At 36.3% G+C, this 18816-nt stretch overlaps 2 protein-coding genes across 3 annotated transcripts; both read left to right on the top strand.

Annotated features, from left to right (window-relative positions):
* The first annotated feature begins 210 nt into the window (after positions 1–210).
* LOC124633711 (cytochrome c oxidase subunit 6b-1-like) lies at positions 211–3488 on the top strand. Its single transcript, XM_047169021.1, has 3 exons — positions 211–378; positions 1465–1664; positions 1793–3488. The coding sequence occupies exons 1-3, from the start codon at positions 353–355 to the stop codon at positions 1924–1926; spliced, it is 360 nt and encodes a 119-aa protein (XP_047024977.1). The 5' UTR covers positions 211–352; the 3' UTR covers positions 1927–3488.
* Positions 3489–4424: 936 nt separating this feature from the next.
* Positions 4425–18497, top strand: LOC124633712 (ionotropic receptor 25a). 2 transcript variants are annotated; one of them, XM_047169022.1, is made up of 12 exons: positions 4425–4596; positions 4805–4954; positions 5225–5527; positions 5766–6180; positions 6304–6418; positions 6500–6739; positions 6908–7296; positions 9152–9355; positions 9643–9828; positions 14155–14487; positions 17364–17604; positions 18250–18497. In XM_047169022.1, exons 1-12 carry the CDS (start codon positions 4518–4520, stop codon positions 18349–18351), a joined length of 2757 nt encoding a protein of 918 aa, XP_047024978.1. In that variant the 5' UTR covers positions 4425–4517; the 3' UTR covers positions 18352–18497. The 2 variants fall into 2 exon arrangements, with proteins under 2 accessions (XP_047024978.1, XP_047024979.1); XM_047169023.1 differs by lacking the exon at positions 4425–4596 and having other exon boundaries at positions 4827–4954; positions 5232–5527.
* Positions 18498–18816: the final 319 nt, after the last annotated feature.

Genomic DNA, 18816 nt, shown 5'->3' on the forward strand with positions numbered 1-18816 from the left:
TTTAACGATTGTATTTTTTTAAACAGACTAGAAAGAGGAAGGTATAGTGTTGCTTGACTCTGTTGTTTCGAGTTTGATTCAAGGTTGTCTGAAGAAGAATATTAAACCTACAACTATCTCTTTCTAACTAGCTTCATTCGCTATTCGTTGTTTCACCGTCTTGAAGTAGCCGCAGCTAGCTTCACAGCGAGTGCGCGTCCCCGCGCGAGGCGTCGCGCATTATATTTTTTCCTTCTTCCTCCTTCATTTGGTCGTCGGTGTTTGTGCGGTGAACATAGTTGTACGTTGCGCGTAACACGTGCTTATAATTATTTCTTTAATTTAAAAGTATATCTAAACAATAAAAAACATAATGGCAGACGCAGCAGTCGAAAAGAAGTAAGTTTTTTTAGTTGAATTAATTCAGTTTTGATAAGTTTTACGGTTTATTATTTTTGGCGGCTTCAAAAACGTGATCAAAATGGCTTCCTATTTTTGTGTGAAATGCGTGTTTTCTATGTACATTCAGTGTTTTCATAGTGTTTAAACATTAATTTCGGTACAATAAGTTTGTGCAATGGTTAATGAATATTGTTTGCAAATGGTACTTGTTTGGAGATGCTTATTTTGTAAAATGCCGCCAAAGATAAGACACGCGGGAAAATGTTCATTTTACTGATAATCGAAATAACTAAATTTTTGAACTTCGGAATCAATATTATTAAGTTCAATATGTGCAGGAGAATGTGACGTGTCGTTTTAATGATATGGTTTTTCCTGGTGTAGCGTATTAAAATAATATGTGGAAAAGTTAAAAGCACGCCGGGCGGCGGGCGCGGGGCCGCTTGTTTTATCCAAGATGGCGCTGTGTGCGCGGCGTGCCGGCGCGTAGCGTCGCTGGACGCCGGCCGCGCGCTCGTTTGAATTTGCCGAGACCTCGAGTTTTGCAACTCAGGTTGCTGTTCGGTTACGTTATCGCAAGCGTCGCGTGTTGTCATTAGTTATTTTTAACGCTTTACGGCTTGCCGTGAAGTGTAGCTGTGTAGCCCACTGGAGCGATTAACGTATTCATTCAGTAAAGGTGATCATGGTTACGTTCAGTTTCCTCTGTTACAACTTTCCCACATGCAGCCTTGCGCAACAGCCACTTGTTTTTGTTCCGGCAGACTTTTCCTTTTCTGCCGCCCCACTTAGCCGCTGAGCATTGGCCGCGTGTGGAACTGTTGCATTGTTATGTTCCGTTACTGAGTACCGACTCGCGCACTTCGCATTATCCACGGTGCGTTGGTATTTAGATTGAAGACTTACGTGTTCTAAACAATACGTTTTCATTTAATTGTATATACTACAATATACTCAACTTATCGCCTTATATTGCTCCAGAATGATTTTACAAATAAGGCAATCTGATCCAGCCTGTTAGCAGGATAACATAAGTTAGCAAAAATATAATCAGTGAATAATATTAAAATGTTACGTTTTCAGGGAAGTCGCACCCGAGGAGGTCACCTCAACTGAGGCGAAAGAGTCCCCAGTGAAGAAGTCTCCCGCCAAAAAAATAGCGGAAGCGCCGGAGAGCAATGGCAAGGAGGAGAACGGCAGCGAGGCGGCGGCTGAAGACGCTCCCGCTGAGAATGGCGACGCTGATGAGAGCAACGACGCCACCGAAAACGGTGACGCCACAGGTAAGCAACTACATTTTACACCACCTTCATTTTACGTACCCAATTAGTTAAAAAATCACTAAGCTTCTACTCAATAACTACCTCTTATGTCTATTACGAATTCTCACATTTACATTTTTGTTTTACAGAAAAGAAAGAGGCCGGTGTGAAGAGGAAATCTGTCCCTGCTGACAATGGTGATGCAGAGAAGACCACACCGGAGAAGAAGGCGAAAGTAGCGGAAGAAGCGCCACCCGCTGAGGCTGAGGAGGCGGCCGCTTAAAATTCCTTACCAAAACTACCTCGCTTGGTTTACTGCAATGCAACCATGTTCATTAGGGCTCAACTCAACCCATATACATATCTACATTTATAAAACAAATAATACTACTACTTGGACTTCCTAACATGCCAAATTTTACAGACAATAGATGATATACAATAGAATTTACCTGGATACACATAGTCTTATGTGTCATATAGCTACACAATACTTTTAGATTCCCTGACACTTAGGAAGTCTTGGTAGTTCCCTTTTACAGATTATATACAGCATGTACAATAAGAGTTGAGCTCTTTTGTGACCGCACTTATGTTTAGGTTTATAATACATTGTGTATTAAATCTTACCTGTGAAGTACCTGTAAATTGTAAATTTAATGTTACTGTCAGTGGCAACCGTAGTGTGCATCGCAGTGAACTGAACATAATTGCACGAGTCGGTTTAGGTGTTGTATGCTGTTTTTGAGTATTGGTGTCTATCTCAACGGACTAGTAGCGGTGGATTATTGAATTGAAGGTTACATGTATCGGTTTACATAATAACGCCAGTAATGTACTGCCAAAGTAATTCACTAAGTGTGAAATCAATTCACAATCCGTTCTGTGAACGACGCGTTTTTTAAAACAGCTTCCGAAAAACAAGGATTTTAGATAAAGAATAAGATTAATTAAAAGTTTAGATAATTAATTCAGTTGTAAATTTAAGTTAGCAGGTAAAACGCACATTTTTATATTTCATAGGCATTATTACTTAACCATTTGAACATTCCTTTGACATTTTGGTTACGGTTTGCAGTGTGGACGAGTAAAGGTACGTTTTCAAAGCTAGCTGCCGACTGGAACTGCCGACCGTAGGTACGTGCCGTGACTGAATTAGTCGGCTGCAGCTTCACAACTGGTTCTTCAGATATAAACCGATTTCATGCAGTCGCTGGAAGAGAGTTCGGCAGTTGCAGTCGGCGGCTAGCATTGATAACGCACCTTCCCTTCCTTGAGTGTTGGATGGAGTTTGCGTTGACACTATTCACAACTGAATATAATGTGACAGTATTGTTTTACGCTTTCGAACTCCAGCCGGCGCGCTGGGTAGACCCGTTATTTAAAATAATTGTTCACATTGTAACACTAATTTTAAGAATTTGGAATTTAATTAAAGTTCAAAGTTGACAAATAAGGTGATAGTTCATATTGACATAACTTTTTGTGCTATTTTTTGTGTAATTCTATGGACAACTTTATTTTTCTTATATCCTGTTTTTCTAATTTATTTTCTTATTGTGATAATAACAGACCTCGAATGTAAGATAACCCTTGTGGAAACGAATCTTCATTTATATTATCAAGTAAGTTAACATTTTGTGTTCTTACTATGATAAATATTATTGTATTAAAGTTGTGACTAACTCTTTCAGATTGTATCTTACAATACTTAAATAATAATTTTGATTCAAAGTACATTTAGTATTAGATTTAAAGTAGCGTGTACAGTTTACACTTTACTTCTCTCAACTGTGGAGTTAGTGTTTGTAAAACATTTCTGGCAATAAAATAGTCCAATCATAAGATTGTTTTTGTTTTATCTATATTATAACCTACCTAGCTAATATTCGCTTTATCAAAGTCAAAATACACTACCTACGCAAATGTGAAATATTGGGCTGTTGTTTGGTTGGATACCTACCCTTGACAATACATTTTATTTTTGAAGTTTTTTTTTGTGCCTACGTGATATTTCCTAGCTTTATTTATCAATGCATTCATATTATTATGAAGTTAGGTACAGTTGTAGACTGATTCTTATAACGTGGCTGTATTATTTTGCATTGGCACTAATACATGCCTAGGAATTGTGTTTATAAATACCTTGAGAGCGATTTAGTACTACTTTTACAGACACGCTTCTCTGTAACTTTCGATACAATTGTTAGGTACAGATTAGTCTAGCCTTCTAGTGTACCTGCCTACTTCAAGGATAATTCTATAAAGGGCTATAGTGTATAGAACCGTCTGCTCTGACGTAATCAGATTGTGCTATTAGTCGGATGAGACAACCTAATGACTAGTTCTACACAATATCTAGAATATAGAATCCTGTATTTGTGCCACATGGCCCACCATGTAATTAGGTACACGCCAAGAAGAATACCACAACATAAACATATTACCTCCGCGGTTTTACAGTCTTTGGTTAAAGCGTATAAAGTTATTTTCATAGGAATTATTTTAGGATTTCACAAAATTGTGCAAGAAAAAGATAAATATTTGTTATTTTTAGCTGATAGGCATAAGGCAGGATATCTTAAGTTTTGATATCTGAAAACAAAGTAATTCTGTGATATTGGAATGTATTATGTGGGTACCCACTTGTAATAATGATGTTGGCTGTTTATGGTCTTGGACAAACATTTATAAGTGATGAGTTGATGACCAATACATCGATAGGACAAGCCGATTCAAGGACAGACATTGCCGTGGAAACTATATGGTACACAGAGTTAGTGGGTAAACCACCCCAGTCGCTGGTCAGATAGCTAGGCGGTCAGTGGATTGAGCGGCAATAACGATGCGCGATATAAAATAGTGATAGAGAAAATGTCTACAGTTACTGTGTTACTCTTATTTAATTTAGTTCATATAGCTTTTGGGCAAACCACTCAAAATATTAATGTTTGTAAGTAAATGCAAATACATGCAAAAAAAATACTACAAGGCATTTCTTTGTTTTTAATGTTCTGTCGGCTCCATAGATTCTGTTGTGCCGTATGGCCTCCAATTTTTATTTTCAATTTCTCAGTATGATTCACTGTTAACGTAAGATTTTTTTTTAAAGATTTTTAAATAGATATCTTATTCATACAATGCGTGGTGTTTTCCTACAGTACTGATCAACGAGGAGAGTAATGCTTTGGCTGAGAAGGCATTTGAAGTGGCTAAGGAATATGTGAGACGAAACCCAAGCTTAGGTCTTGCTGTGGATCCTGTTATTGTAGTGGGAAACAGAACAGATGCAAAATCATTTTTGGAGAATGGTAGGAATATTTTCCAGGCCTAGATCTTACTTGGGCTTAGTTAAGCCAGTCAATTTATGTACTTAAATTAAACCTAGCTTTGTGAATATTGTTTGTTTGTGTTCGTAGCTGCAGTCGATCAGGATTAATGGAGTGTCAATTGCGTTAAAAATGTATGCAAATAATGTATGCATCACGTTGTTTATCTTAGAGATACAACTTGAATGAAATTCTGACGAAATGATAAACGGTCATAATGCCAAATATAATGTTTGATTCAAACATTTTTAGTTTGCAGAAAATATAATGACATGCTCCTGGCGAAGAAGACTCCACACGTCGTTCTCGACTTCACAATGACCGGCGTGGGCTCCGAGACCATTAAATCCTTTACAGAGGCTTTGGGCTTACCCACCATATCGGGCTCTTTCGGACAAGTCGGTGACCTGAGGCAATGGAGGACCCTGAACGCTAATCAAACAAGGTTCTTACTGCAAGTCATGCCCCCAGCTGATATTCTTCCAGAAGCGATAAGAGCTGTCGTCACTAAACAAGATATAACAAACGCCGCTATTATTTTCGACGAATTCTTTGGTAGGTTCAACCATAAACATTAACAAACGTTCGCAGTTTTATCGTATCAATCAATAATGACATGTTTTCGACGTCAAGCGTGAAATTCGAACTAATATAGCGTTTATGTGAAGGCTTTCAAGGCCCCACTTTGAAACTGTTTAGATAGCGCCCGCATAACTTTATCCGTTAATTAAATTTATTGTTAGTTACCAAGTCATTTTAACTGTTCTTGATGATAAAATCTGTTTGTTTACAGTTATGGACCACAAATACAAATCTCTACTTCAAAACATACCGACACGGCACGTGATCACGCCGGTAAAGAGTTTTGAAGCTAACGAAATTAAAACACAGCTCGAAAGTCTCCGAAATTTGGATATTGTGAATTTCTTTATCGTTGGGAGTTTAAGAACTATAAAGAATGTTCTAGACGCCGCAGATAAGAACCAATACTTTGGAAGGAAAACTGCTTGGTTTGCTCTGTCATTGGAGAAGGGCGACATTAGCTGCGGTTGTAAAAATGCCACCATCGTGCACATGCGACCGACGCCAGACGCGAATAGCAGAGACCGATTGGGAAAGATTAAAACCACATACAGTATGAACGGCGAGCCAGAAATTACATCCGCCTTCTATTTCGACCTGTCTTTGAGAACGTTTTTAAGTATCAAGTAATGACCTCTACTATTCCTGTTCTAGTGTTCTAGTTTCTACTTTAGTTCACCACGTGCAACGTGGTTTGTCTAAATATATCCTGGCTTATTCCATGAGAGTTCATGCTTATGAATTTCCAGATCACTACTGGACTCTGGCAAGTGGCCAAACGACATGAAATATATTACATGCGACGACTACGACGGCAAGAATACACCAAACAGGACCTTGGATCTCAAAACGGCGTTCCAAGAGGTACGTTGACACATTTAGGCAGGAACATTTTTTGTAAATCTAATTATCTAGACCGAACATTGTCATTGGTTTTTTCAACAGATAAAAGAGACGCCAACATACGCTCCGTTTTTTATTCCACAAGATGACCCGATGAACGGCAGGAGCTATATGGAATTTAGCACTGATTTGCTAGCGATCACGGTCAAAGACGGCGCTTCTATTAGCAGCCACTCGCTGGGTTCCTGGAAAGCTGGCCTCTCGTCTAACCTAACCTTGACTGACCCTAATAACATGAGTAATTACTCCGCGCAGCTAGTGTACAGAATCGTCACAGTCGAGGTGGGTAAATGAACTCTCCTATTGTTTAAAATTCGGTTGGCAACTTGATAAAAATTCGTCAGTTTACTTAACATCAAACTGTTCAAACAACAGTGTCATTCTCGTCTGGAATTTTCATAATAAACGCACGATTTTGTTGAAGCTTTAGAAAATCTATTTTTCTTTTAGCAAAAGCCGTTTATTATACGAGACGACAAAGCCCCTAAAGGCTTCAAAGGTTATTGTATCGACCTCATCGAGGAGATTCGGCAAATCGTTAAATTCGATTATGAAATAATACTAGCGCCCGACGGCAATTTCGGTACAATGGATGAGAATGGGAACTGGAACGGAATTATCAAAGAGCTCGTTGATAAGAAAGCGGATATAGGCCTAGCTTCGCTGTCCGTTATGGCTGAAAGAGAAAATGTCGTCGACTTCACGGTACCGTACTACGATTTAGTCGGAATAACAATAATGATGAAACTGCCAAGAACACCGACGTCCCTATTTAAATTCCTAACTGTTCTGGAAAATGACGTTTGGCTTTCGATATTGGCTGCATACTTCTTTACCAGGTAATCCAATGACATCATTTGCTTCGCTTTGGCGTTGAAAAACCTGTCCTTTATGACGCTGAACTGCTCCAACTCATGATACAATTTCCGAATTCTTCGCGGGTGACCTTATTTTATATCCCTCTCAACTTTTGCATACAAGACAGAGACCATGCGATTTTAGTTCAAAACCTGTATTTTATCATAGCGGTTATAAGCGTTCTGGCGTGCGTAATCTGAAAATGGGCGCTCATCCGTGACATTTTGACATTTATTACGATACATAACGCGATCGATGGGGCAGTGCCCACCTGCTTCCATTATTTCTTATCTGATTTTATGGAACGAGGTCAAACGATGGACCTAACACCTCATGTCGGTACGTCGGAGTAACTATTTATTTATGAATATGGCTGTTGCACGTGCCAAGGGAATCCTTATTAATTAGACCTTTGCTCTAGTACCCGGCGTAGTAAGTAGTAACATTGAGGATTTACGCAGTGTTCTCGAACATTCTTAGGAAAATACAGAGTTACATAGACGTCTATAAGTATTTTTATAGCAATTGTTAATAATGTCACGCTACATAAGTACTCAATTAATTAATTTTATATAATGCAGTAGCCATCAAGGTTTTTATTTATAAAGGGTCAGTTAGTTTGTAAATCACGCATATCATCCAAACCTTGCTAACATTGTTGCTAGAACTCACATACTAGGTATTAGGTATTCACTTGATAGCATTTGTTTAATTTTTTGTCATTGGTCACCGATAATTTAATATCAAAACTTCATAATAAATAATGACGAAATACGAAGGCATAACAACTATGACTCTTGTATCGTTATAAAATAAATATTCAAAAAGTTTCTGTTTTTGCTTAAGGAAACAGTCCAAAAATAATTACATTTCTGAAGAGCAACGTTCTTTTTTTTGTTGGTGGATATGCGTCGAAAAATTAGTCACAGGTTTATTGAAAAGACTGAAGTAAAATGAGTTCGCGTAGCAACAAGTTATCCCCAAAATATAGCCAATCAATTTTCGACTTAAAAGCTGTTGATTTAGAGCTGAAAATTGGAATAGCATTTTAAAATGACTGGGTACTTATATGTATCGCTGAAACATTTTGCACCTAATGAATAGCATTACTGTGATATTCAGAATATAAATGTGCTCCAACTTATTGAAAAACGAAACGAATTTGGCAAACGTTTAAAATAAATGAAGAAAAAAAGCGAATTGTAAAGTTTTGTGCGTTTTTCACAGAATATAGAATTGCAAATACTAATGAGTTCACTAAAGAGTCTTTATGTTCCGCTGCATTTTTTAAACAAATTTTCATTTGGAATTTGGAACAAAGATTTTAACGTTTTTGTTTTTTAAATAATACAGGCTACTAAAATCAAGTATGCATGCAAAGAGGTAATGTAACAACTACAGAAGGCAAAACAATAATATTATTAGTGCGGTCACACTGTGCCATAACGAATGATTAAATAATCGGAGTTCAACGAGGAAAAGTTGACCTAAATCTTTTCTATTTATGTCTTCACGCATGATTTCATACGAACTTAACGGGGCTGAAAACCGCACACAAACATAAACACATAATATTTTATAGGAATATGTTTGAATTTGACATAAATAGGATAACTTGCTGGCTAGCGGATGTGTAAAGCGATTCACAGTCACGTTTTGTTTAGGATGCAGACCATTTTTCTATTTCAACACAGGCGAGAATCATGAGTCTTTGCATTTTATTTCAAAGTTCCTGGAAAATATTTATTTATTGAAGTCCGCAGCTTCGGCAATCGGATATTTATGCATCTTCTAATAGTTTTATATTCAAAACATTGAAGGCTAGTTTCGTTCCAGTTTTTTGATGTGGGTTTTCGACAAGTGGAGTCCATACAGTTATCAAAATAACCGAGAGAAATACAAAGAGGACGAGGAAAAGAGGGAGTTCACTTTGAAGGAGTGTCTATGGTTCTGCATGACGTCACTAACCCCTCAGGGAGGCGGTGAGGCGCCGAAAAACTTGTCTGGGCGACTGTTGGCGGCCACTTGGTGGCTTTTTGGGTAAGATTAACTACAAAGAAAGTAGTAAATACAAGTAAAGGGGTAGTTCGGATTGGCACAGTTTAGAAATGAGTACCTACCTGTCCGATGTCCTGTCGTAGGTTTCATTATAATCATAATATGTAATTCAAAAGCTTTTCCTCTAAAGAGGTCGTATAAGCTCAATCCAATCCTTTAGTGCGAATTAGTGACGTCACCAAAATGGCGACTGATTTGAATTGGCATTCTTGCGTACTTCATATTCAAAAAGCGACCGGAAAATCAGCTTTAGATACACCTTTTCGCAGTTTCATCATAATCGCATCGTACACGGCCAACTTGGCTGCGTTCCTGACTGTTTCACGGCTGGACACACCTATCGAGTCACTGGATGACTTGTCAAAACAATACAAGATACAGTACGCCCCGCTTAATGGGTCGGCGGCCATGACTTACTTCCAGAGGATGGCTAATATCGAGGAGAAGTTTTATGAGTAAGTGTTAAACTGATTTAGTGTGATTTGAAGACTGATTTATGCATGGTTTCCATCTATGACTCAATCTTACATATCTATGGCAATCACAATACAAATTTTTAGGGGGTTACGGTAGGCCAGTCTCAACATAGGTACCAATGCCATTATGGCGTATGCCATCCGCACAAAAAATATTCAAAATGATTAGATACTCTTTTGTCACGTACGTATTGTGAAAAACCATGCGATAAAAACATTTTAATGGATAGAATTTACTATGCAATTAATAACAAATATCTATTTTAATCTGCTGATTTAATTTATCAGTTAATAGCTTTATCGGAATGCAGGAAACAGATAACTTATAAATAGGTCCTATGTATTCAAAATAATAAATGATAACACAATTTTCCTTCACAAAAAGCAAAAAGGTGTTTACATTTATAATTAGGCTGAGTACATTGACTTTTCTGAAATGTCAAATGAAATTATTTTTCCTTATTTATCTCAAAATTGGGTCACGAAACTCCGACGTCAAGCATACGCATTTAATGAATTTGCTTTTTTCAAAATTTGTGTTACGCACATACGATTAACACTAAATTTATAACTGTCACCTGACAGCAGCTGCCTAGGTAAATGAGGATAGTAGGCCTACTATGATTCACTATGGAAATACATGAGTAAATACTGCTTTGAAAACGAAACAAAAGAAACTGAAATTCAATTTACAGAACATTAAAGTAGGCCTATATTTGTAATGGAAGACGTTTTTGAGATTTCCCAAGACAAATGGTTATGATTTATCTCTTAAATTTTATTTTATAGTAAAAGTTTCAGAAATCAGAAATTTAATTTGCTAGAAACATGGTATGGTAGGTAAGTATTACAAGATGTTACAGTAGGTATGTGTTTCACATGTCTCGCCGTTTAACCGGCATGCAAATTTTTACGAGTTATCATATATAGTTATAAAAATCTGTAAACTTAGGTATATTTCTAAAACTAAAACTATTAGGGTTACTCCGTACCTACCTAACTAAATCGATATCTCATATTTTCAGTTTCATCGGGACAGTAATTTACAAAACAATTCTTACATTTATAAATTAACCCACTTAAAAAGTCTCCTGCAACGTTACAAACTATGGCTTTATCTCAGAATCTTCTAAATTAGTCCATCTGCGTACCGATAAGCGTTATCATTCCTTATCGGTCAAACGACGCCAACACTTTCGTTTTAATGTGAACTTTTTGTATTTTTTCATCATAAATATTGTAGATATTTAATCTGTGATTAAATAAGACGTGAAGTCATTCAACCTCATTATTAAAATTAGCAACGCTATAGTTTAGACAGGAAGCGGTAATTTTATCGTAATTCGCTTCGGTTTTTGGTGATGCCTTAATTATTTCTTTTGGGGCTTTGGTATGGGAATATCTTTGCTTTCCAAATGTCTCTAAAATCTAAAACGTTTCTAAAATCTTTGCATCTGTAACGTGTATTTAACTATTTCAACCATTTCAGCTAATTTATTGAGTTAATTAACAGCATCTGTGGTGTACCTAAAGGGTCAATACTTGGTCCAGCTCGATAAAATAATAAGATTTTTTTTATTAGCTGCTCGTCAGTATTTGATAAATATCATTTATCGTAATTATAGGTTGAGGTTCAAACTCTCACTATCATGTTCATGGCCATCTTCATTTCGTAATCGGACAAAATATGCACCTTTATCAGATCAAAGACCACACGATATGCAAATTAAAAATGATTGATCTTGCAAACAGACGAGAACGTAAGAAAAAAACAGCTCCTTGATTTGTTTAGGTAACCTAGCCTTTTTAGATAACATTTATTTTTTTCAACGAAGAACATGCGAAAGATGCGACTATGTATATTCAAAAAACCTAATATTTCACTTTCAGCCATTTGATTATGAGGAAATGTCGACATATTCTGTCCGGACGATTAAAACAAGTCTGGGGTTTTTGACGTAGATGAGACGTAGACTAAAGTTTCAACACGCCATCATTGTTGTTTCCCGCGCCACAAAGACGTTGAAATCAAACTTCAAAATTGGAACCTCTTCAAATTCCGAATTGTCCCACTGCACCCAAGTGCACGTTCCTTTACACTCAATACCTGATTGCACTGGTATCACGAAGGTCAGCCGGCACTCGCTACGATTAAAACCAAAAAAGATAGCCAGGTCAGGGCTAAGGAACTGGTCATGCGCTCATTAGCAACCGGATATTGGTAGCTGGATTTAAAAAAAAATGTTAAAATAGGGATGTATATTTCAATGAGGACTCATTTCTCAAATCTCCTTTAGAAGTCTACTTACTCATAAATTGAAGTTTTCAATCTAAAACACCATTTTTTCGGTGTTTACAATGATCATTTTAATCAAAATTTAGAATATGGCATTCTAATCTGACAACTGGTAAAATTAATATCAAATACTAACTTCCTGTAAACCACATAAAATGATGTAACCCATTCAGTGGTTACGCTAGAGCGCAAGTGCCTGGTATGGGCCAGTTTATCGCCCACCTAGTACGTATAGCAGTACTAGTGACCTAATTCCTTTTTCTAGCTCGCAAGAAAGATTAGCGAAGCCCGGTTTTCTATTATTCCATTGAACAGTTATAAGCTATTGTCGAGAATGCTCTTATGGGCCTTTGTTAGTGTTAGACTCAACAATTGAAATGTTTATAGAGAATTGTTCAGAATTAAGTTCTAACAGTTATTGTGGGTCTTTTGAGTTTATATTTAGCACGGCGGTATTTGCCATAAATTGATTTGACGTTGATGAAGATCGATCTCTCGAAGTCTCGAGTTTTCCAAAACAAATATGACGTATTCTTCATCTCCTGCTCGACTTGTTATGAATGGCCCACTTCAGGCAAAATTTGACAGTCAACATACTTCGATATTATATAAGTTATGTTCAAGTGTAGATCGCCTTGACCTTTCTGTATAAAAAGGTTCGATATATCAACTTTAGCTCCAGCCAAAGTGATGTTAATTCAAGTTCTGCCCATCAGAAAAAGAAAAAAAGCGTGCAATATTAAACATAAATAAACGAATCGGTCTGACATTTGCTTAAATATAATTGACGACGAAAACAAAAGAGAATAAGTCTTAGTTAACAGTTCCTGAGAAATCATCATTTGCTTTGAATTAAATATTTGACTAATGACATGTCATTAAGATTTTTGGGCGTTATGTATTGGCTTATGGGTAGCATGGTCTTTCAAAACGATCCAGCACAAAACATTCTAATCCTCTGCCACCACACTTCAGGACTAACGTGATTGATTTCATGAAACATTAGCCGAATTCAACACATTATTATAGTTGTCTAGACTAGTAGTGATTTACTAAGACAATTATTCAAAACTCGCCCCTTAAAACTCTTTACCGCACTATCCATTATAATACTTAAAGTGTCCAAACATTTACCGTCTTACTACAAAAACTTTTAAACTTCAGTTTATGCCTTGTCTAAAAAAATGTCAAATTATGACGTTGACATACGGTTCATTTTGCAGCCAAAATTTTATTAGACAAGTGTAAAACAGGGGTTAAAGTTTTTGTAGTAAGTACTCTTTCAATCATTCATTTGCTCTGCGATCCCTAAAAAATCTATAGTCTCCTCTCACCATGGTCATATTACTGAATTTTGCAAGCAATGTTCCTAATGGGTCTCTAAAGAAGCTACTGCCATTGTAAAATTCCCGAAGCTTTAAAATAAACGACCACAACTGACGTATTAATCGCCGTCACGAACTTATTATTACCTCCTTGCTTTTTTCTCAGAAATACATCATTGTATTTCTTTTTCAAAAGCCTCAAACATTTTGTGAAGATCATTTTTAATGAGTTACTTGGTTTCCGCGGTATGAGGCCAATAGTTACCTCGTTTTGACATTCGTGTAATATTATTTAATATTTATTTCGAAGATTGATTATGTAATTAATTTAAATTATCGTTTAATTATGTAGGTATGTGTTAAGTATTACGTAGTGAAGTTTAACTGTGTCGTCATTAATTACTGCAATACTTATGGCATACATTTATGACATGATTGATTTGTTGCCAAGTGATTTTTTTATTGCTTCATCATGAAACACTATTTTATTGAATAGAAATAATGCTCACACTTATTAGTACGACTAAATGGTAGTACCCACCCATGTAACACTAAGATATAACTTATAAATTATCAAAACTTCATTAACGTCTAGACAGTAGAAAATTTCAACCAAGAACCAGTTACTAAATTCGGCAAATTGTCTTTTATAACTCTGCAGCATTAATTAAATTTCAATTTCAGAATATGGAAGGAAATGAGTCTAAACGACAGTTTGAAAGAGGTCGAACGCGCCAAACTGGCCGTCTGGGATTACCCAGTCAGCGACAAATACAGCAAGATGTGGCAGGCAATGGAAGAAGCCGTTCTGCCAAACACCATAGAGGAAGCTATTCAACGCGTCAGAGACTCCAAGAGTTCCAGTGAAGGTTTCGCTTGGTTAGGCGATGCTACTGATGTGAAGTACCATGTCATGACGAGTTGTGATCTCCAGTCAGTTGGAGATGAATTCTCAAGGAAGCCGTATGCCATTGCCGTGCAACAAGGATCTCCTTTGAAAGACCAGTTTAATAATGCGTAAGTTTTTTATACCATTAAGGTAAACCATTATCATCTGTCTGGCCTTTTCTCAACTTTGTTGGGGTCGGCTTCTAGTCTAACTGATTGCAGCTGTGTAAAAGTGTTTTACATGAAGCGGTTGCCTATCTGACCTTTTCAACTCAGTTATGTACCATTTAAGTAAATTAATTAACGTACGAAATATTTAAACTGAATTACGTTCAATTTCAGTGTAATGCAAATAAGATGATTAATATGACTAACTATGTAATGTGCAATATTTGCTCAAACTTTATAGTACAAGCTGTCCATTGAACCATATTCCGACTAAACAAACAGACTTCAGTATATTTGTTCAACGTATCTGAATTCAGTTTACTTAGCCCAAACGCGTAAGTCACATTCTCGGTCACTGACCTCTTAATTCACGACTTCCCGCCAATTTTATGTGCGTGTTGTCATAGACAATATTTACGTGATCTATTTATCGGGATTTCCTTACGAGCGTAGGCTGAACAACGTGACTGAATTATTGTTAATAAAAATTCCAGCTACATTTTAATAGGAGTGGATAGTGGATAGGAGTGGTGGAGGAGTGCTGTTAAAAATCTTTAAGGAACGTCTGAAATATTACTGCGCAAAACTATAGTCTATCCTACGTAAATCTGTGTATTGAAATAAAAGTAAGAATGTATTGATTATGAACGTGTCCCTGTTCAAAACCCTTGATAAGGGTCCCCCTTTCAAGAGAAGGGCCTCTTTACAAATTAGGTCAGTAACAGACATACAATACATAATCAAATAACTTTGTAACAAGAAATATGTACTTACGTATTTTAGTAAAGAAATTATGACTATTTACTATACAACATGTAACTTAATTAACGCACATCCTGAAATTAGTTTGTTCAGAATCGTTTACTGAATCGATTTATATCATTTTTAATATAGGTAATTTTTTTATCCCAAAAATAATTAAAACTACGGAAATTATTGTCATATTAACCCTGTACAGTCAAAACAAATTCAAATAGACCGTAACTCAAAGTAATAAGACTTCGTGTATTGTCGGCTTTTTCCGTAGTTTCGTTATGTTGTGTCGAGTCGAGCGGCGCGCGGCGCGATATTTGCGTGCGTAGTAGTATGACCAAAAAGTTCTCCAAGAATTGGTATAACTAATTTAGTAAATAACAATGCATATACATGTTAAATTAAAAATTCAGTGTTGTATTATGATTATAACATAATATTCTAATTGGGGTGTTTGAGGGTGTGCGTTAATTACGTTACATGTTGTATATTCAATAAACAGTAAATCTCCACAAGGCAAATCAATAGCTGATAAGGATAACATTAGTTTAGTATGGGAATATGGACAATATAATCGTTTTTAACCTTCAGGTAATAGGTACTAAAAAGTTGGAGAAAAAATAATTTCTTGTAGTATTTCTTTCTTGAAACCATCATTGAAAAAATGTCGTGAGCCTAGCAGCGTCTTAGTCAAAATCAAAGGCTTTTTTCATATAGACCTATTAGAGGTTTTTTCGAAACGTCAACAGCTAGGTGCACGGTTCCAAGGAATGGGTCTTATGGAGAAGAACCGGCAACAAACTCCATATACACTCATTTCAAAATAGGAAACAAAAATACCACAGAAAGACACGAAATAGAATTAGTAGCGTATCCACTGCCTAAATGTAGTACCTACTTAATTTTATAGCCGCTAGTTTAGAACTAATCTTGTGTAGCATGGAATATACACGGGTAATGTCCTATGCAAATAACGTAGGTGTGTTGCTAAAGGTGACTGGTGACGTCACTTCGTATATATGTATACTAATTTACAATACAAATACGTATTTTGTTTGTGTGGTTTATCTGGAATTACTGCTCTCATCGTCATCGTCCTGCCCTGATCCGATTTTTATTTGGGGTGGGCGCAGCATGTTTTTTCCTTTCATTCTTCTATCCGTCATCTCACCGGGTAAAATTATTACTTACCATCGTCTTTAATTAAATATATCGTCTTTAACACATTACATCCATCGTTTTTTTGTTCGTCCTCTTTCACTATTATGCTCTGATACTGAAAGTGCTTTAAAAGATTCACCTAAGCTACTCTATTCTATGTTGAATTGGCTAATTGTTCAGTCTCGATTCGATTGGATTGATCGATTGTTTTCTAAAAACGGGGCAAGTTTAACTTATAAAATAAATAGTAATTTTATATGCAGTAACAAAAAAGTTAAAACAAAATGTATTTTAAATTGATAGGTAAACACGACTTGTTATTAATAAATATTTCCTGTGACATGCATGATGCAATTTATTCACAAAAGTTCAAACGTTGTATTCTGTCCACTTTTGCTAAACATTTGTTTGCATTCAAAACCTTTGATATGAACATAAACACAATAGTTATGTTTGTTTGAACTTGTGTTGGACTAGTTACGTTCGATCGTTTTGCTTTCAATGGTGGGCAGCATTAATTCTTAATGGCTTCGAAGCTCTTTCAAGTTCTAATCGATAACCAGCGTGGTTTAATATCCTATATAAGTATGTTTGGAAAATAATAATTAAGCTAAAAATGGTTTCGCAAACACCTTGAGGTTAATCAAAAATCAAATATCAAAGGCGTCATCAGTCTCAATCTATAAACGATATTTTAAGTATAATCGTTTCTAGAATAAAATCAAAATCATAAAGCACCAAAATCGAAATCATAAAATAATACATTTTTCTGAAAATCAGCACCTTTGAAACGTCAGAATTATATAAGACAGCCTCCAAACACTTCAACACTTCCTGAGTATGTTATTAACAGACAGACAAACGCGACGAAGGACCTTACCCTATAATACGTAGTAACTAAAATCCACCTCCAACCCTTACAGGATCCTGCAACTACTAAACAAGCGAAAACTGGAGAAACTCAAAGAAATCTGGTGGAACAACAACCCGGAGACTATGAAATGTGAGAAGCAAGACGACCAGTCCGACGGTATCTCCATTCAGAACATCGGAGGCGTATTCATAGTTATATTCATGGGAATTGGACTGGCTTGTGTCACTCTTGGAGTGGAGTACTGGTGGTATAAGTGGAGGAAGAGGCCTGTTGTTGGAGATGTGACTCAGGTACTTATGGTGGTTATGAGGTTCTAAGTTGATTTTGAGGCGAGGGGTCCTGTACGGTCTTTCGCGGATAAAGTATCAGAGGAAAATCTCTTACTGCCTGACATTGTTGTTAGAACAGAATAAAATATCATACCTATAGCACAAAGAAAAACTTTTCGACGTCAAAAATATCAAACAGTAGCATATCATCGAGCTCAAAAAAAAAATTAAGTTTAGGCGCCTTTATCAGTAGCTACGATTTTACCGAGAAGTTGTTCACCTTTTCGAGACTGAAGAAATTATTAAAATAATGTAGATGACTCACCCTAGTGCGATCAAGGATGGCCATCTCCTCAGCCACATTTCCGATCCCGATTCCGATTTTGCCGAAGAAACGGCACTCTATCATATAAACTTATGAGGAATCATCACTATCCACAATTTGCACATACATACGAGTATATTATGTATCCACGAGAGAAGAGAGTAAGAGTTTTTTCTCGGCTCAAACTTTTATGAAAGGAGAAGAAACTGCAACGGTCAAATAACTACGATATATTATATAATAATTTAAGTATTGGTAGATATTGACCTTCTTATTTTTTTTCAAGAAAAAGTCGACATAGAATTATCTTATATTTTTGATTTGACTGATTTATATTTCAGGTGGAGCCAGCGAAATCAACCAGAAACAACGTTGACAAACAAGGTGAAGGTTTTACTTTCCGCGGAAGGAATTTAGGTCTCACTTTTAAACCTAAGTTCTAAAATACTAGAACAAAAACTATTATCCGTAGGTATTTTGGTATTTCCATATGTTCATTGATCTCATTTTATTTAAATAAGTATATTTGTGTAGATCTGCCCCAATGTATGCAAGTGTGATTGCAATAAACACGTATAAACACCACAAAGTTGCTTATTTATTTGTAAAGCCGTATAAATTCCATTTACATACGAATGGGATGCATTGTTAAGAGGTCTTGGTCCATAAGATTGAATAAAGGAAGTATTACTAATATGGTGTAATGCATGACGCGCCTACAAGGTTTCGTTTCAATGAAAATGTTCTCGAAAGTTCGAAGTCTACGTGCTTTCGGAAAATACCGATAGATGGCGTTGCTTGTTACATTTAACCACATTAACTATGTCAAAATATTGAAACTAGATAAGTTAGGGTTTTCAGTATTGCATTGATTTACTATTATTTTTTCCGTATGATTTTATGACATG

The sequence above is a fragment of the Helicoverpa zea genome, chromosome 10, assembly GCF_022581195.2.
Source record: "Helicoverpa zea isolate HzStark_Cry1AcR chromosome 10, ilHelZeax1.1, whole genome shotgun sequence".
NCBI lineage: Eukaryota > Metazoa > Arthropoda > Insecta > Lepidoptera > Noctuidae > Helicoverpa > Helicoverpa zea.